At 39.9% G+C, this 18,852-nt stretch overlaps 1 protein-coding gene across 2 annotated transcripts in view; it reads right to left on the bottom strand.

The window, feature by feature from the left end:
- The window catches only part of adcy8 (adenylate cyclase 8 (brain)), a 190,600-nt gene that overhangs the window by 1,595 nt on the left and 170,153 nt on the right, over positions 1-18,852 (bottom strand). For both annotated transcript variants that reach the window (XM_061731666.1, XM_061731667.1), the window contains 4 exons: positions 13,468-13,626; positions 6,975-7,121; positions 2,235-2,327; positions 902-1,016 (listed from right to left, as the gene is read on the bottom strand). In XM_061731666.1, the coding sequence (XP_061587650.1) occupies positions 902-1,016; positions 2,235-2,327; positions 6,975-7,121; positions 13,468-13,626 (514 nt within the window). The remainder of the gene's footprint in view (positions 1-901; positions 1,017-2,234; positions 2,328-6,974; positions 7,122-13,467; positions 13,627-18,852) is intronic.

Genomic DNA, 18,852 nt, shown 5'->3' with positions numbered 1-18,852 from the left:
CATGGTAACATTGTTTTATTTTATTTTTTTGTTGTTTTTGACTATTTTGACCTGTGTGTTATTTTTATGTTTTCCCATGTTCGGAATAAAGCTTTCATTCATTCATTCATTCATTCATTCATTCATTCATTCATTCATTCATTCATTCATTCATTCATTCATTCATTCATTCATATTGTGGGTATAATGTGACTCGTGCCTCGTGTTGTGGAGTTAGGACCTTTTTCTAACATCAGCTCTTGTAACGGCCAATCACAGAGCAGTATTGATTAATTCCAGTAGGAATTACTGTATTTTCCGCACTAAAAGGCACTTCAAATCCTTAAATATTCTCAAAAATCGTCAGTGTGCCTTATGTATGAACTTTGTTGTGTTTACTGACCATGGACCAGTTTTATGCACTCAAACATCTGTAAACATGTTTTAGTGACTTTGGCAGCGACAAAGCCACTCCGCTTGGTGCTTAGCGGCAGAAGTCCCGGCGGTTATTGTGAAGGAGCGTCTCGACACCCGGATACTGAACCAATGTGATGTCATCAGCCCAGGCTGCAGGCAGAGCACTTTAAACCTCTGCGCTGCAGAGCCAATGCGCTGCCAGTTCAGCTAATAGGCTACAAAAGTAGCAAACAGGCCACTGTCCTGTATAGACGTGTTTTCATGCTCTGTTGGTTGAGCATGTTGTGTTTAACTGTCATAATGCATTTGTAATGCAGATTACAAAGTAAAATTGACACTGCCTTTGATCTGTCTGTTTGTCATGTTTTTATAAGTCCGCTTTTTCTGGGACAATATGGCCCACCCATTTTTGTCCTGGCCCACCCAAAAACATATTTCTGCCTACGCCACTGCTTCATCCCCCCCGATCTCCATCCCTCCAAACATTTAAAACTCTCGGCCTCACCGATCCTCAGCTCGAAGTTGTTGAAGGAGTGCTTGTTGATCTCCTGGATACTCTCCTTGAGGGCGATGGCGAAGTCCGCCAGGGCGCACAGGTGACCCCACTTGTCTTCACACTGCTGTGGGCGGGAGAGAGCAGAGGGGTCAGCGCCGCCATCAGCTAAACAACACAGCTCCCGTTGCCGTGGAAACGTCCGCTCGTTTCATCAGCTCACAACTAGACAAGTTCAATTTTGGTAGATTTCATGTCTGCTGATTAAAACGTGTCTGAATTTAACAGGTAACTTTAAAGAAGAAGGGAACATCTGGAACAGGAAGAACCATTTAAAATCACGTATCAGTGGCAGCTGTTTCCCAATAAGGGCTTTATGGGGGACGGACATTCAAGTGGCTCAAAACAAGACTGCAAGACAGAAATGCATGAACGTCTCTCCTGGCGGAGGGTTGAGGATAGGATATCTACTAATGGACTTACATATTTCCATAGAATTATTAACACTCAGACTCTACATTTCTCTATAATAATAGAACTTATTGTTCAAATATTCATTGATATAACACTCGAGGGGCGAATAGTGGTGGGATTATGTTCCCCTTAGTACTTTATAGATCAGTTGCATGTTGGAAAACCCTTACAGGTGAGATTTGTGACATCAAAAGAGGCTGATTTGAAACGAAGACTAAGAACGTATTTGTTGTCATGTTTATATATATATATATATATATATATATATATATATATATATATATATATATATATATATATATATATATATAGCAGATGGAGTTAATATACGTACAAATATATAGAAATACTCAACTATGTGTATGGATGTATAGGTAAGTGTGTGAGTATAATATAGTATAGTTAGTTATTATAAATACTTGTTAATAAATTATTAGTGAATGGTAGGATTAAATAAGTTTACACTTCTTCCTACTCCTTTTTACACATGTAAATTAAGTGTTAAAGTATGACATTCTTTGTTTTGTTGTCTTTTTGTGTTTGCTTTGTTTTATTTTCTTATCTTCTCTTTTAATTGTTGTTTTGTACAAAATAAAAATCAAATAATCACCTTAACATCATATAGCGTATCTGATTGAGTGAGATCAATACATCAAATTATATATATATGATTTGTATGATATTTTTCTTTATTTCTTATTTGTAATTTTTATTTTTTTTATGTACTTTATGAATTGAGATTGTATGTTTGATTTTGTATTTTATTGTCTGGACCCCAGGAAGACTACTGTAGCTTTCGTTTTGGCGTCAGCTAATGGGGCTCCATTTAAATAAACAGATATTCAGCGTTCAGGACTCCTGAAAGTCTCACCTGCTTCTCAGGCGACAGGCCGGACACGGCCATGTAGGTGCTGCCGATCGTCTTGATCTTCTCGATGTCCTGGAAACGCTCCTCGCCCAGCAACTGCAGGAGGAGATGCACAGGCAGATGTTTAACAACACTCGAAAACAAGCCCCGCCCCTGCAGGACACGCCCCCTTCACATCGGTCTGATGGCGTCTTCTGAGCTTCATCTACGTCACAAGAACTGAACCAACCAGGGAAACCATGGGCTCAAATTAAAGCCATAAATATTTTGTATTTGTAAATAAACTTTGTACTTGTAGAAATATTTTGTGAATGTGCAAAAAATATTTGTACTTGTAGAAATATTTTGTGCATGTGCAAAAAATATTTGTACTTGTAGAAATATTTTGTGCATGTGCAAAAAAATATTTGTACTTACTACGAGTTATGGCAGTGTTTTGACGTGCCAATAATAAGAGCCAATCAGCGATCTTTGGCACGGGTTTCAAAGCGTTTCTGGAGAGCCAATCAGCACATTGCATCGCCTACTGACGTCGCCGCCATATTGGATGTTCAAGACTGCACTGTAAACTAATACAAGTAAATGGACTTATTTTCATAAAGCGCCTTTTCTACAAAGAAATTTACATTTTACGTCTCATTTATTCATTCACACACGCACTAATATACTTGGGAAACAGTTAGGCACCAAATATAATATATTTAATTTTCTCAGACGTCAAAAATAAGAACTTTATTGATCCTACATAGGAGTAATTCATGTTATATCAGCTATAGAGAACAAGGTAGTGCCGGAAAACAAAATATTTCTACAAGTACAAAGTTTATTTACAGATACAAAATATTTATGGCTTTAATTTGAGCCCATAGGAAATGCTCAGGAGCAGGGAGCTCTGCTGCTCCGACTGAACACCAAACAGCAATTTCCTTCTGATTAAAAATAAATAATATATAAATCTGAATATTCCACTGGATTGTGATGCATCTGCAAACCAAACCATTGCGACCACCTTGCTGCAAATACCCTGAGATCTGCTCACGTAGTCAAGACGGCCTAAACCAGGGGTGTCCAAAGTCGGTCCTCGGGGGCCGGTGTCCTGCATGTTTTAGATGTGTCCCTTTTTTTAATCAAACCGTGATACAAGGAGCTTGGTCATCAACAGAACTATCCAGACTTTGATGACAAGCTGGTGACGACCGTTAATTAGAATCAGGTGTGTTGATGCAGGGAAACAACTAAAACATGCAGGACACCGGCCCTCGAGGACCGACTTTGGACACCCCTGGCCTAAACCGAGACCAAGACCAGAGAGTATCAAGACCAAGACTAGTTCAGCTCCAGACCAAGACCAATAAAAACCCAGTAATGTCCTGATCCTGCGTGATTGTATTCCATCAGCTCCATCCTGGTTCAGCTAGTTTCCATATGAGCTTGTATTCAACTGCAGCTCAATAACACAGAGAAGTGGATGATGATGTTGAACTCACTATAAATGTTTCCATCCATCAGCTGAGATCAGATATGTGTGGCGACTGCACTACCGCTATTTCTACACTATTGGAGGATTGACTCCAGTGCTTTTAAGGATTGACACGACTACTAACTAGTCCCAAAGTCCTCTAGCAGAATAACCAGCTCCAACACCCCCCTCCACCTCAGGAAAGGAAGGAATATGTCAGCGTTTGGTTTAAGTTCCTGTTTTATTTTGAAACCCGTGTCTTTGTGTCTCAGTTCTGTCTTGACTTCCCATCAGCCCTGATTGCCTGCACCTGTGTCTCGTTAACCCTTCTGTGTGTATCTAGTCTGGTCTTCCCCTGCTGGTCCGTACTGTTTCATCCTCCATGTGTTAGGCACTGTTTTGGTTTTTTGGCTTAAGTTTAGGCTCTTGTGTTTTGCAATCCTGCTAAGCAGCGCTTTTCTTTGATTTAAATACAATAAATCACTATTTTTAGAATTCCTGGTCTCCTGCATCTGGGTCCTACTCCAACCCTGACCCAATAGTAAATGTTACTGATTTAAATTGGAGATGAAACCTGAATTTTAAATATTAAAGATACAATTATCAACCTCAAATTACATTATTTACCATTATAGTAATCAGATTACAGCGTATATCAGCATCACTGAAATGGACCTGATGCTTAATCAATCACAACGATATGCAAATATTATTCATATATTTATTCAAACAAGGCTGTTATAAACACAAAACTGTAATTAAATACAGACACATGCAGATGCACCAAAACATTAAAGCAGCACAATGTAACTTTCAGCTTTTGTTGAGTTTGGCGGCTCCTTTGGACAAAAGCGGTAGTGCTTTACCAGAAAGAACACTCCATTTCCCATGAGCACCAGCGCGTACTGCCGGAAATATCCTGTCCCCGTCGCTGCATTTGTTTTGATGAGAGAAGACGGGACAGACTTTCAAAACTACTTTTCTGTTTTCAGCGGTCGTTTGCAGGATGGATAGTGGAGAGGTAATAATGTATCTATTTTTGGCTAAACTATATAATATGATGATGTTGAAAATCACTAAGTTCAACTTGGTTTTATTAGTGAAATGTTTCAGTGAGATAATGCGCTGCAAACTACAAACGTTTTTTAGAGGGACTTCGTCATAAATTAGTAGTCCAACATACTTACTGACAAAATAAAAAAATACTTTATAACTGTGAATAACTGAATGCACATTCCTTATATTTTGCAGATCAGCCCTGCACAATTTTACTTTAATTCTTATTGAACGTAGAACTCTACATTTACATTTGTATCATAACAATTCTGTCTCTCTTGTCGGACATCCCTCCTCGTCTTTCAGCTCACGCCAGCGAGTGAACGCCGGGCCAATGTTTATTCTTGTCCGGGTTTTTAGCTTGTTACTCTCCCGCTTTCTGTTTTTCGCCTTCTCCGTTAAAACTTTTATTTTCTTCGTTTTTTTCGGCGATACAGACCCCTCATACCATGACAGAGGTGTTCTAAGTTGATGTACCATCACAATGACTCTGGAAATATTATATTAAGGTGGAAAAGTTACATAGTGCTGCTTTAAATCAGATGCAAAATATAAATAGTTTACAAAACTGTACATTAACAAGAGGAAGAACTGCTAATACCAGATTCTGTCACCTTGGTGCAACGGACTCTCAGTTATCCGAGTCTGAGACCGAGACAAGACCAGGACCACAAGAAAGTGGTCTGGAACTACAACTCCACACCTAAGGCCGCGTTCAGACTGCAGGCAAATATCCGATTTTTAGCCCATCCAGATTGAAACTGGATGACTCTTTTGAAGTCTGAACAGTCCCAAACCGCATGAGATCCGATTTTTGCAAACCAGATGGAAACCACCTCCAGGAGGTAGTTTCATATCCGATCCATATCTCATTTGGGCAGATGCGTGTCAGTCTGAACATCCAAACACTCATATCGGATATGACTGTCCCAGACGCTCCAAACCACCCGCCCATTTCCAGTTGTGGAGCTACTCATCCTTTCACAGAGAGCATGTACAATCTCTGATGTCACGTCAAAAACTATTATTTGTAGTTTGAGTGTTGCAAATTCACATTACAAATCATGTTTTAATAGCAGAAAAAAGACTGCATTTCCTCGTACGGTGCAGGTCGCCGCGTACCCTACGCCGTAGGTCTGCGTTGGTGTAACGTGGAACCATAAATCAGCCTTCAGTCGCGCTGTGAGCCTGAACCTGCAGCCCGTCAGCTCATCAGGAGGAGAGGTTAAAGAGCGGGGCTGCAAGTTGTTCATTGCTGGTTCGTTTTGTTAACTCGGAGCTTTGTTGGTTGGTTTGTTAGTTTGCTGGTGGTTTTGTTCTGAACACTTTTCTCTGTTTCTCATTTTGCTGGGACGCCGGGTCTCTCCGCCGAGACACAACTTTTGCGGTATGCGTTCATTGTTGTGTCTAAAAATGATGCGCAGTGCCGACCCAATCAGAAACGGTACAGATATATATATATATATATATATATATATATATATATACAGATATATATATACAGATATATATATATATATATATATATATATATATATATATATATATATATATATATATATATATATATATATATATATATATATATATATATATATATATATATATATATAAAAAATAAAATTATAAAAAAATAAAGGATCCCCATAACCTTTGATCGGGTGGGCAGGACGCATGTTTTGCCCCAAAACCAGCCTCGAGTTCGAGGTCCGACGGGAGGATTAGAGTGAGATGGGGCAGTCTCAAACGATTTAAAATATTGTACAGTGTATGCCCAGCTTTACAGGTATGGAACAGCATGTGAGCTGGCTCCATATTGTTATTGTTTTTGATGTCGCAATTATATGACTTCACACAATACACGCCCTGGGTGACGCCTCCGCTCCGACGTCGTTGCTACGGCAACCTGTCAGATCAGTCAACGATGTGGCCCAGTCTGAACAGAGCCAGATCCGATTTGGACACTTGCTAAAAACAGTGTGGACAGTCAGCCCTGAAAATTGGATATGAGAAGGAATCAGATATATATCAGATTTGCCTGCAGTCTGAACGCGGCCCTAGTGTCGCGTGTATGTCATGACTGTCTCACTCTTCTCCACCTGAAATAAATGATAAGAACTGACGGCTGCAGGCGGCGTTTTGAGTGATGAGATACTCTGACAGCGAGGCGGGAGACTCCCCCCCCCCCCGGGACTGAACCTGAGGTGGCAGCGCTTCAAAGGTCTCACCTCGTCGAAGTCGGCGATGATTTCGTTGAGCAGCCGCAGGCACTCCACTCCCTGGTTGTTCATCTCGGTCTGGGAGTAGAAGTCGGCGAAGCCGGGGATGGAGGCGAACATCACGCCCACGGCGTCGTAGGACTGCGAGTACAGCTCCTGGGGGGGCGGGGGGGACACACCACAGCACAGATCAGAACACTCCTAACAGGTTTATTAAACTTTCTCACATACTTTCCAACCCCCCCCAAATAAAAAAAAGTTGGGAAACTAAAGAAAACTGTGATTCTATCTTTAACCTTTACAATACCAAGGTCTGTGTGAATACTCTAGAATACTGTAAGAAAACAAGTTCAGTCAAATTGCCTGATATCTTTAATATCATTGCACTGGATCAACTGCCAGGTGGTAACCATGGCAACGGAGATTCAGAGAAGAAGAGCCGGTGTTCTGCCAATCCTTGCTACCTGCAGAGAAATGTTACTTTGTGTTTCTGCGCATGCGCACAGTCGATTTTCAAAGTTTGATTGGAACGCCAATCATTTCTTGCACGATGTAAAATGGATAATATGGGATGTTGAGTATTTGATCCTTCAAAATACACGACCCATGACATGAATTGCATTACACTTTGTGAACATTATATGATAAAGTGAAAAAAAACCATTAGGTAGCATTTTTTGGCAAAGCAGCAAAAAATGGCAGAACACCGGCTACCGCAGGACAGCGACATGAGTGATTTTGTAATTGAATTTAATTTTAATATTAATGAAACATTTATTTATTGAGAGCCTAATATTTGTAGCTTAATAAAACGATCTAGGAAACTATCTGTGGACTTTGATTCTCTGAAACAAATATATTTCCTGTTTGTTACTGTAGCATAGCCGAGCGGACTAGAATATCTCCCGTTTCTGAGTCGTATCTCAGGTCCGTCCTAGTTACTGGAGAATCAACACTGTGTCCATTAAGGACCTTAAGGGACGGTAGTGATTGTTCCAGGTATTAGTCAGACCCTCAGCTGTTACCAAGGAAACTGAGTTATGGCTTGTTAAAAAACTTTGTAACTTACCAGGTTAGAACGGCTGCAGACGAGAGATTAAACAGTCACTCAGCTGTGGCTTGTTATAATACTAATGATTTCAGCTGAAAACACATTAAAGCATGAATTACTGATTTAATATTTATGTTTTTTGGTAAGTGACTGTTGTATAAGCGGGAATATGCCCTTTGAGGTGAACATTAACATAAATATATGGACTTCGCGGAGGTAAACCGTTTCCGGTTCACGCCCCTGCATCGTCCATATATTTATGTTAATAACAAAACCTTGTTGGGCATTATCCCTTATACTTCTACGACGGATGGTGGAGACGGATGTTCACGGCTGATATTATCACTGTTTTCAACTGTATTTCTGCTTCGGCGCTGTCTGTCGGACTGAAGGTGACACATATGTGAAAACGCACTTTTACCCAAATGTATGTAGAAAAAATGTAAATAAAGTCTTAAAAAAAATGAAACAAGATTAGTTTCTTTCATGTTAAGATATGAGGAGGTTGTTTTTGTCCATCTATTCTGCATCAGCTGCACTGACGGGGTATTTATTCTGCTATAAAGTTTTAAAAAAAGGTCTTTTTACATTTGTGACGACATGATGTTTGTCATTAACATGTTTGAAGGTGACGTCCAACTGAACGTGCTGCAACAACTTTATCTCATTGAGGAACGTTCAGCTTTGGGGGTTTCGGGATGGGTTTGTAAAAAACTTATTTTTATTTTAATAAATAAATATATATTTTATTTATTGAGTGCAATTTTTTTCTTTTAAAGTTTATTTGCGTCCTTGGCGGGAAGCGCTGCTGCCGGCGGTGTGCGTACGGCCGGTGTGTGTACGGGCGGTGTGTACACGGGCGGTGTGTACACGGGCGGTGCGCGTACGGGCGGTGTGTTTACGGGCGGTGCGCGTACGGGCGGTGCGCGTGCGTGCGGTGCGCGTGCGGGCGGTGCGCGTGCGGGCGGTGCGCGTGCGGGCGGTGCGCGTACGGGCGGTGCGCGTACGGGCGGTGTACGGGGAGATGTGTGGCTGTGGTTCAGGCTACGGTGCCACAGGGGACTCATTATCACAGCTGCAGCTAATCAGTAATTAGTTCTCTCCTATTTATGCAGTAGCAAGCTGGAACCCTGGGAGATGTCCTGAAAGAGATACTGTTAAGGCTGACAGGATTAGGAAACTGGGGAGGGGGGTAATGAACAAGTGGGTAAAGTTGGCAAAGGACGTGATGGAGAGAGAAAAATCCATGAAAACCTCTCAAAGTCAGAGCGGAGGGTAAGAAGTCAAAAGGATGATTTGCATAAAATACATTGGAAAAGGCATCACCAGAGGAAACAACGCTCGTTATGAGCAAACTATCGTTAGTAGCCCCCTATTAATGACAGGAAAGCTGATACCTGAGACGACCTAAGTGACTCCTAAACATTTCACTGAGAAAATGTCGCCCTCGCCGGGTATATAGCGAGTGACGGCCCACAAACAATTTAATGAGGTTTAAAATCTCAACTGAAGCTTGCCCAGCCCCTCCGTCTCCACATGCAGCTCTGCCTCCATCAGCTCCTCCCAGCAGGAGAGGCTCATGAAGGCCGGTAACCATGGCGACTGAGGAGGTAGCAGTGATTTATACTAGTTAGAGGTCCATCCTGGCTGCGATTGGTTGTTTTTCTTTTTAACTCAGGAGTGATTATTGAGACTTTTAAGGATGGACCGGGACCTGAAATCCAATCAAAGATGATGCACAACCAGTACTGGAGTTGAGGGGGGATGAGGGGGGACGGCATCCCCCCCTGAAATAAAAACTGCCAACTCCCCTTTCCATCCCTTATGTCATTTCATCAATGAATTTGGTTTTACTGCTATTTCAACATTTAGAGTCATCACCAGAAAAATAACTTATTTGACAATTTTCACCTGTTTCAAGTAAATTTTCACTTGAAATAAGTAGGAAAATCTGCCAGTGGGACAAGATTTATCTTCTTATTACAAGCAAAAAAATCTTGTTCGACTGGCAGATTTTTCTACTTAGTTTAAGTGAAAATCTACTTGAAACAGGTGAAAATTGTGTTTTTTTTTCCAGTGATTAGTCTTGTTTTAAGTGTAATGAGATTTTTTTACTAAAATGAGACATTTTAACTAGAAATAAGACAAATATTCTTGTTAAGATTTTGAGTTTTTGCAGTGATCCATTTTACTTATCCTGTGAAGGACAGAGTCATATTGATAAGTTCAGAAAAGTGTTTTTTATTGTTGTGTTTTGATGTATTTGATGTAAGCCCAGTGGATATTTAAAGCTTACAGAAGGCTGCATTTAACTGCTGCTATGTCATTCCTGCAGTATTTCTGCAGGTGTTTTGGTCACTGCTATTATTTGTAATATATTATATTATTTATAATCAGCACAAATTATCTGTCCCCATATGATAAAATCCACCATCCCCCCTGATTTTTTTTTCCAACTCGAGTACTGTGCACAACTACTTCCAGAAATGTACATGGTTAATTTTTCAAGTTTTGATTAATCTCCCAACTCCCAACAGCCAAGAACCCACGTACAGTGAGGCACAAATCAATGCATAAAATAAAAATAAATTGTTGGATCTGCACCATAAACCAGCGTAAGCTGCACTTCCCCGTCGCCACCACCAGGGGTCAGTGTTGCCACGCGGCCGTTCTGGCCACATCATAACGGGCTGATAAACATTACACCCAGTCAGAGTTCAAAATGTAATAATTCAAGTGCAGATCTGTCTTCCTGGATGCTGCTTGAATTCTTAATGTGATTACATACTAAAAAAAAACAGAATAATCCCCCGACTTTAATGGGGCATCATGTCGGCCTAACGAGCGCAGTCAGCTGTCCAGCCTTCCGAGGGGAACTTGCTTGTAGTCAGACTAATTTGATTTCTCGGTCTATTACCGTGTATCTTGCGGGGCCACGCCGGCGTTTCTGAGGTTCATTCAGGGTGAAAGTGAAAGTGAACCAGCAGCTGAAGGTCGGAGGTAAACGTGGTAAATCATGAGTGAAGAACAAACCGTTTTAAGCTGCTTATAATCACCGCTAACCTCAGGTAACCTCACGAGGACGCCGACTACAGACGCTGTGCAGGGGGACACGTGATCATCTGTTATTGTCAGTCTTTGAAGCTGCGCTGGTGGAACCAGTCACACTAAAATCACCTCCACATTGGTTCCCCTCCCCGTCGTCCCTGCGGTTGCCGTGGTTACACAGCAAGCCACAGCAGGAAGTTGAAGAAGCTCCAACGTTATGAGGGAAAACCTTCCTCAGCCACCAGCGCTGAGGAAGGCAGCGGCTAATGTCCGTCTGCGACCGGCGCTGCTACAGACGATGGCCAGAGGCGACTGCAGACAACGACTGCAGGAAACGACTGCAGGAAGAGACTGCAGGAAGAGACTGCAGGACGCTACTGCAGGGAGCGACTGCAGGAAGCGACTGCAGGAAGAGACTGCAAAAAACGACTGCAAGAAGCGACTGCAGGAAGCGACTGAAGGAAGCGACTGCAGGACACGACTGCAGGAAGCGACTGCAGGAAACGACTGCAAGAAGCGACTGCAGGAAGCGACTGCAGGAAACGACTGCAAGAAGCGACTGCAGGAAGCGACTGCAGGAAGCGACTGCAGGACACGACTGCAGGAAGCGACTGCAGGAAGCGACTGCAGGAAACGACTGCAGGAAGCGACTGCAGGAAGCGACTGCAGGAAGCGACTGCAGGAAGCGACTGCAGGAAGCGACTGCAGGAAGCGACTGCAGGAAGCGACTGCAGGAAGCAACTGTGCGAAGCAACTGCAAGTAACGACTGCAGGAAGCGACTGCAGGATGCGACTGCAAGTAGCGACTGCAAGAAGCGACTGCAGGATGCGACTGCAAGTAGCGACTGCAGGAAGCGACTGCAGGATGCGACTGCAAGTAGCGACTGCAAGTAGCAACTGACGGAAGCGACTGCAGGAAGCGACTGCAGGAAGCGACTGCAGGAAGCGACTGCAGGAAGCAACTGAATGATTTTTGAAAACCGCGCAAAGTTATACTAGTGATGGATAAGCCCTGAATGCAGGCATTGTTACGTAGAATTGTCAAATTGGTTTAATTCACCGCACGAATTGGCACAGATTACTTTTATAATACTGTATTTGACCCGGTCTTTGTACGTTTTGACCGTATAGAAACGTAATTCTCGTCAGTTGTGTGAAATAAGACCTGGAAACAGGCATTGTGGCATAGAATTGTCAAATGGGTTTAATTCACCGTACAAATTGTTACAGATTACTTTAGTAATACTGTATTTGACCCGGTCTTTGTAAGTTTTGACCGTATAGAAACGTAAGAATGAGATGTACCTGCTGTACTCTACTGCCCTTACTTTTTAACAACTTGTCCTCTTTATTATTTTACCTGTTTTCTTATCATTTTATTTCATTTTATTTGTTATTTACTGTTTAATTGTGTCTTGCCGCTTTTAATGTTGATGTAAAGCACTTTGAATTACCTTGTGTTGAATTGTGCTGTACAAATAAACTTGCCTTGCCTTTTGAAGCTCTGAAGGTAAAAGCTCTTCTCGTCTTTTTGCAAGCGATCAAAACGAGCCTGTTGACGTAAACGTCACTAAGTGGAATAGTTCCAGGATTCCCTCAAAACTTCATCCTGCAGATGCGTAGTCAGTCATCTGAGCTGCTGGTAGCTCGTTAAAGACGTTCAAACATTCAAAGTATACCGTATTCTCTGCACTATAAGGCGCACCTAAAAGCCTTTAATTTTCTCAAAAACCAGCAGTGCGCCTTATATATGATCATTTACGGTAATTTCTGTTACTGTAGTCAGGGGGATTGTGGGTACTGTAGTTGGTGTTGCAGAAGTAACGGCGCTAAAACTGGCAGGAATCGTCACAGACGTTCAAGACAACAGCAGCGACGCTGACTCACATAATGGCAACTGTGACGCGCCGGGACCATGGGATGTTGCAGAAGAAGATTTCGAGGGATTCGGGGAATGAACTGGAAAAGTTCCCCTCTGCATTTGTTTTGGGAGTGAACAAAGTTCTCAGAAAGCTGTTTTTTTTATTTTGTTAATAAAGTTTGACATACAGTACTTTTCTTCTTGTTTTTTTTTTGCATTTGCTGCAGCATTTTGTAGCATTTCCTGCAGCGCAGCTCCATCAGGTAGATACTGTACGTAACTCAACCCCAGCCACTATAGTACCGTATCTTACTGTATATTCCACGCCTTATGGTGTGGAAAATACAGTAATTAACCTCCTAAAGTCCTTAAAAACTGTTATTGTGTTCCAGTCCGCCGGGCTCGGCACTCCGACAGAACATCTGGAGGGATTGTTCGGATCTAATGAGTAGTTTTAGGAAACAAATGCTGATTGGTCTAATTCCCCGTAACCATGACGACAGAGATGCTTAAAAGTGTGGGTAAATGCAGCAGGGACGGACCTCGTTGTCCCGGTCCTTCTCCAGGAAGTGGCGGGCCACGTGGCTCGGCAGGATGTTCCTCAGCATGTTCTCGTTGTGTTCCCGCAGCTCCTTCATCTCGTTGATCTCCTCCTTGGCCTGGACGCGCCACAGGAAGTCCAGCCGCGCCGTGTACTCCAGCTGAAAACACACCACAGGTCAGTACAGAGCCGGCGTGAGCCGGCGGAATATTATGATGAAATAATCTGAATAATGGCGTCCAAATGGAGCAACGCCACCGGAAATGGGGGGCAGTATTTAGCATCAGTCGTTACCCAAATATGAGATTTTCTCATATATTTGTGTGTGAGAGAATATAAACCAAAAAATTATAGATAATTAGTGGGTTTTTACGCTAGAATAACATTTAGAATCATATCCTTTACGTTCTATATATTAAGCAATGTCAACATCTTACAACCAAAGATACATATAAACCCAAGAAAATGTGCGTGTGAGAGATTATAAACTAGTACTATTATAATTAGCAGGTTTTACGGCAGATGAACATGCATAATTATATTATTTATGTTCCTTTATATCGATTAATGTTAACATCTTGCAACCAAAGATACTATTTTCATATAAACCCAAGAAAATACTTTAGCTTAATTTAGCAACCGAAGACCCGTCACTGCCCCCTGGTGGCAGAGAAGCCGCAACGGGACAGGCAACCCAGCATCAACGTGCGGCAATAGTGATTCACAATTTGAAAAAATTAAGCAAACATCTCCCTCAGGACACACGAAAAGACAAAAAAAAAGAAGACGATGAAAAGAAAGAAGGTGACGGTGTTAAGAATGTGTAAGTTATGTGTGTTATGTTATAAAAAAGTTGTGCTGCTAGCAGCCTCCACTTTATCCCAAACTCCTGTCATCCATCAAGTTTACTGCACATTAAAGTCGTGCAAAGTGAATTCAGACATTTTCTTCTAAACACATTCACAGCCACATAATAAGTTAGTGGCTATGTACATTTTGGATTAAGATAGTTATGTTATTTATTATTTATTTTATATGTTAATTGCAGAGGTGGGTAGTAACGAGTTACATTTACTCCGTTACATTTACTTGAGTAAGTTTTGGGAAATGTTGTACTTTTAGGAGTATTTTTGAATCACTATACTTTTTACTTTTACTTGAGTAGATTTGTGAAGAAGAAACTGTTCCTCTTACTCCGCTACATTAGGCTACGTTGAGCTGTTACTTTTCTTTTATCCCTTTTATCCACGTACACGTCAATCTCATGACATCACTGAGTGATTCTTTGGGGAAAATGTTTGTTTTTGCATGTTTTTTCACATTTACACAGACTCAAACACACACAGAGTTTCTATGAGTTCATGCTTGTTCTAGTTCTGCCTGGTTAAAAAAGAAAAGTACAAAGGTTTGACATTTTGTGCTACTTGTGCTTAATTTATTTTTTATTCTGTTATTATTTGATTTATTTTATTATTTATTAAAGTACTTGAATTTACTTTAAGATTATTTTAATTTAAGCTATTTTTTATTTTTTATTAATTTTAATTTATTTTATTATTTTATTGATTTAATTTGCCTGAAGATGATTATTTTGTACTTTTGTCTGTTTGAATGGTTGTGTTAAAAAAATAAAATCAGACGTTACTCAACAGTTACTCAGTACTTGAGTAGTTTTTTCACCAAGTACTTTTTTACTTTTACACAAGTAATTATTTGGATGACTACTTTTTACTTCTACTTGAGTCATATTATTCTGAAGTAACAATACTTTTACTTGAGTACAATTTTTGGCTACTCTACCCAGCTCTGGTTAATTGTTTAATAAAAGATTCAGTTACTGGACTTAATTCATCATGATTCTGGGGGGGCCCCATGGTCTCTCCTGCCCAGGGCCCCCAGGGGGTCTAGAAACACCCCTGGTGGATGTGCTGCTAAACCAACGTCCATGATGTGTTGGAGTGTGAGGGATGGGGATGGAAACAACGTTAAGGCCGGTTTTTCTGTAGGGTGAAGTCGTGTTTGCACTAATATTTTGGTCAGCGATCACTTGCAACAGTAGGAGCTTTAATTTACAGTAATTAGATACCAATGGCTCGTATTTGTACTAGAACTAACGTTCCTGTTTGAATCAGAGCAAAAAGAAACTTAAGTTGTTTGTCAAAGTCCAAGAATATCTCCTAGCAGAGGCCTCGGTCTGGACCAACGGGCGGAAACCCTGGGACGAGCGCTAATAAGCAGCGGTGTCAAAGGGGGCGCCACGTTCCCCTCCAGGCGCCGCTGCTGCGTTGGTACATCGGAAACTGCCTGATTCAGAAGTTCAGAACAAAACAAATCTGCATTTTCCATTTAAGAAACGACCGCTTTGGTCCTTCAGCAAGTGCTGATGGTTTGATTATAACAAACACTTTCACATGAGGACATTTAATAACTGCTTTTATCACATCAAGGAGGCTGGACGTGCACAAGCCGTCTCCTACAAAATCCTTTTAAGATATTTACTACTTTTTCTAAGACTGTCAATCAAAAACAGGACGATAACGAACGTTTGCAGCTGATTAGATAAAACCTAAAGTACCTAAAAAAGATTATTTCTGCTACTTTTTTTTTTTTTTTTTTGTTTGTCTGCATAAATATGAATGGTTAATACCATGTTGGTAAAAACCTGAGGCATATATATGTGCATTTTCAATATATAATATATATCATATATATTTTAATATATCATATATATTTATTTTATTAATATATATATATATATATATATATATATATAAAATGTATTTATTTATTCATTTTTTTATGTATTTATGTATTTATTTATTAATGTTTTTAATATTTTTATTTATATATTTATTTATTTATTTTCTGCTACTTCTAAAGCCTCTCAACACCTGACGGTGATATATTAATGGTTAATACTATGTTGGTAAAAACCTGAGGCATATATATATATGTATTTTCAATATATATATATATATATATATATATATATATATATATATATATATATATATATATATATATATATATATATATATATATATATATATATATATATATATATACTGTGTATATCTATATATATATATATATATATGTATATATATATATATATATATATATATATAATTTTTTTTATTTATTTATTAATCTTTTTTAAATATGTTTTATATTTTTATTTATTTATTCATTCATTTTTTATGTATTTATTAATGTTTTTTATGTTTTTAATATTTTTATTTATTTATTTATTTATTTATTTTCTGCTACTTCCAAAGCCTCTCAACACCTGACGTTTTACCTTTACCTTTTTTTTTTTTTTTTTTACCTTTTTCAAGCCTTTGAGGAAGATCTAAGATCTTACTGATTATTTAATTTACTTACTTAAATCTAATAAAAGTCTGCTGTCGATATCATCAGGATGATGGATCTCCCGACTGGAGCTCCGGAACGAGCGGCTAAATTTAGAGATCGTTTCAAGCCCGAGATCAATGATGCAACACGAGAAAGTGCGATCAATCTGGAGCTGAAAAGATTGTAATAAAAAACACAAACGGCTCCTTTGAAAGCACAATTAACACGGCGTCATGTGACCAGGCGAGTCGCTGCTTTGTCTCTGCTCTCAGGGAAAAGACGGGGAACTAATCATCAATGATGGTCAAAATTAATTTCTATGACGGGCTCATAAGCCTGAGAGGATTTAAGTGACGGGCAGTTTTCTGATTAATCGAGGCATCAATTAATCCTTTAATCATTTGAATGGGTCCAAAACTTCAATCTAATTTTGTGTTTTCCTAATCAGTGGAAAGCCTGCAGGGCCGGGTCGGCAGTACTGGAGTTGAGGGGGGATGAGGGGGGGATGAGGGGGGGTGGCACCCCCCTGAAATAAAAACGGTCAAAATCATCCCCCCTTTCCATCCCTTATGTCATTTCAATGAATGTGGTTTTACTGCTATTTCAACATAGAGTCATCACCAGAAAAATAACACCAGAAAAATAACTTATTTGACAATTTTCACCTGTTTCAAGTAAATTTTCACTTGAAAATGAAGTAGAAAAATCTGCCAGTAGATTTTTCTACTTATTTCAAGTGAAAATCTACTTGAAACAGGTGAAAATTGTTGTTTTTTCCAGTGATGAGTCTTGTTTTAAGTGTAATGAGATTTCTTTTACTAAAATGAGACATTTTAACTAGAAAGAAGACAAATATTCTTGTTAAGATTTTGAGATTTGCAGTGATGGTTAATACCTTGTAGGTAAAAACCTGAGGCATATATATATATGCATTTCTTTTTAAATATAATATATATCATATATATTTTAATAATATTTCTTTTTTTTAATCATTTTTGTATTTATTTATCAATGTTTTTTAAATATTCTTTATATTTGTATTTATTTATTTATTTATTCATTTTTTTTATTTATTTATTAATGTTTTTTTTTAATATTTATTTACATTTTTATTCATTTATTTATTTATTTATTTATTTATTTTCTGCTACTTCTAAAGCCTCTCTACTTATCCTGTGAAGGATAGAGTCATATTGATAAGTTCAGAAAAGTGTTTTTTATTGTTGTGTTTTGATGTATTTGATGTAAGCCCAGTGGATATTTAAAGCTTACAGAAGGCTGCATTTAACTGCTGCTATGTCATTCCTGCAGTATTTCTGCAGCTGTTTTGGTCACTGCTATTATTTGTAATATATTATATTATTTGTATTCAGCATAAATTATCTGTCCCAATAAAAATCCACCACCCCCCTGATTTTCTTTTACAACTCGAGTACTGCTGGTCGGAGGCGGGACGATGGGACGTTGGGCGGCGAGGAAGTCGTGCCGCTCGGTTGTTGACCAGTATCACTCAGGCCATGTTTGAACCCCCGGAGGAGGAACACTGCGTTCCCCGGCTCTAATAAACATTAGCGCTGATGGAAGCGCACACGCGGCGCGTTTACTGCAGGAAGCAGCTCCTCTTCTTCACTGATTCAGCTCCGACGTTAACCCCTGCTGGGCAAGAGGCCAGCGAGGGTTCAACTTACACGAGAGCATGTGGAGAAACGAGCTCTTTTAATTCAGAAAGGCCTGCGTATCAAGACATAATAACAACCATCTGGTCTTAATCAGGATTACAAACGAGGGAAATACTAACTCAGAGGAAATATTACACATCACTGCTTACTGAACAGAAACTAAGAGTGTATTTTAACCAGAATTAAAAGGGTTAGCACCGATTCGTCTGTCAATCTCACGCTCCATCGTTCCCTCACTCGTGAACAAGACCCCGAGATACTTGAACTCCTCCACCTGAGGCAGGACTTCTCCACCCACCCGGAGAAGGCACGCCACCCTTTCCCGGTGGAGAACCATGACCTCGGTCTTGGAG

The sequence above is a fragment of the Cololabis saira genome, chromosome 10, assembly GCF_033807715.1.
Source record: "Cololabis saira isolate AMF1-May2022 chromosome 10, fColSai1.1, whole genome shotgun sequence".
Lineage (NCBI taxonomy): Eukaryota > Metazoa > Chordata > Actinopteri > Beloniformes > Belonidae > Cololabis > Cololabis saira.
This window is presented reverse-complemented; position numbering and strand designations above follow the sequence as displayed.